A 1,016-nucleotide genomic window follows, 5' to 3' on the forward strand; every position below is an offset into this window, starting at 1 on the left:
TTTTGAGTGTTTTTGTAACTAAATTAACATGGCTCGAATGAACCGCCCAGCTCCCGTGGAAGTCACACACAAGAGCATGAGATTCCTCATCACTCACAACCCAACCAATGCAACCTTAAACAAGTTTATAGAGGTAAGAGCAGATACTTTCTAATGTACTAAATTGATGGTGGTATGAGGCTTACGGTTACCAAAAGACCCTTTTAGAAAATATGAGATGATACATCTTCGGATACACTTCCTAGGGATGAAATGTTGGTGTGTTCGTTAATGAGAGGTAAATTATTTTACACAGATTGACGGGGATGTGTTTGTAGATGTATAACTGAATAGCGGATGGTTCGGGCCTTTGAGTTTGCTGAACTTAAATTATATCAGTGGAAAGTTGAACAATGTAGCCCTCACTTGAAAGCAATTTTAAGGCACAAGGCTATTAGAGATTTGTGTCCTGCCTGCTTAGCCTACTGCCATGAACCAAATGTCCTGGGCTGCGCACGGTGCTTAGAATCCAATTCTTAGCAGTCATTCCCCTGCTTCCTGCTGGGGAGTTGTAGCTGTCATTATCTAGCTGCCTCCTTTTCCTAGGAGGGAAGGGATGTAATGCTTGCCCTTTTTTTTTTTTTTTTTTTTAAGCGGGAACCGAGGGTTGAACTCAGGCCCTTGAGCTTGCCAGGCAAGCGCTTATTCTACTGAGCTGTCTCTCAGCCCAGTGCTTTCTGATTTACCTGAATGTGCATTTTATTTCATAAATGTATTAATATCAGAAAAGTTATAATGAGTAACGTATTTTAAATCCTGTAGTTTTAAATGATAGGTTTAAAACTTACTGTACTGGCTGGTGAGATGGCTCAGTGGTCTAAGGCACCTACTTAGAAAAAGCTCAGCAAAGCACATGGACCGCAGTTCAATCCCCCAGCACCACATGCCAGCCAGCCCCGCCCCCAGGTGGGCTGAGCTGGCCACACACACACACACACACACACACACACAATAAATTAATTAATTAATTAATTTTA

The 1,016-nt window shown here is 42.0% G+C and overlaps 1 protein-coding gene across 1 annotated transcript in view; it reads left to right on the forward strand.

Annotated features, from left to right (window-relative positions):
• Positions 1 to 6: 6 nt before the first annotated feature.
• The window catches only part of LOC101584967 (protein tyrosine phosphatase type IVA 1), a 3,830-nt gene continuing 2,820 nt past the window's right edge, over positions 7 to 1,016 (forward strand). Inside the window, exon 1 of the mRNA XM_023711941.1 lies at positions 7 to 151. Coding sequence (XP_023567709.1) covers positions 29 to 151 — 123 coding nt within the window. The 5' untranslated portion in view covers positions 7 to 28. The remainder of the gene's footprint in view (positions 152 to 1,016) is intronic.

The sequence above is a fragment of the Octodon degus genome, unplaced genomic scaffold (genome assembly GCF_000260255.1).
Source record: "Octodon degus isolate 3935 unplaced genomic scaffold, OctDeg1.0 scaffold00001, whole genome shotgun sequence".
In the NCBI taxonomy this organism is placed as follows: domain Eukaryota; kingdom Metazoa; phylum Chordata; class Mammalia; order Rodentia; family Octodontidae; genus Octodon; species Octodon degus.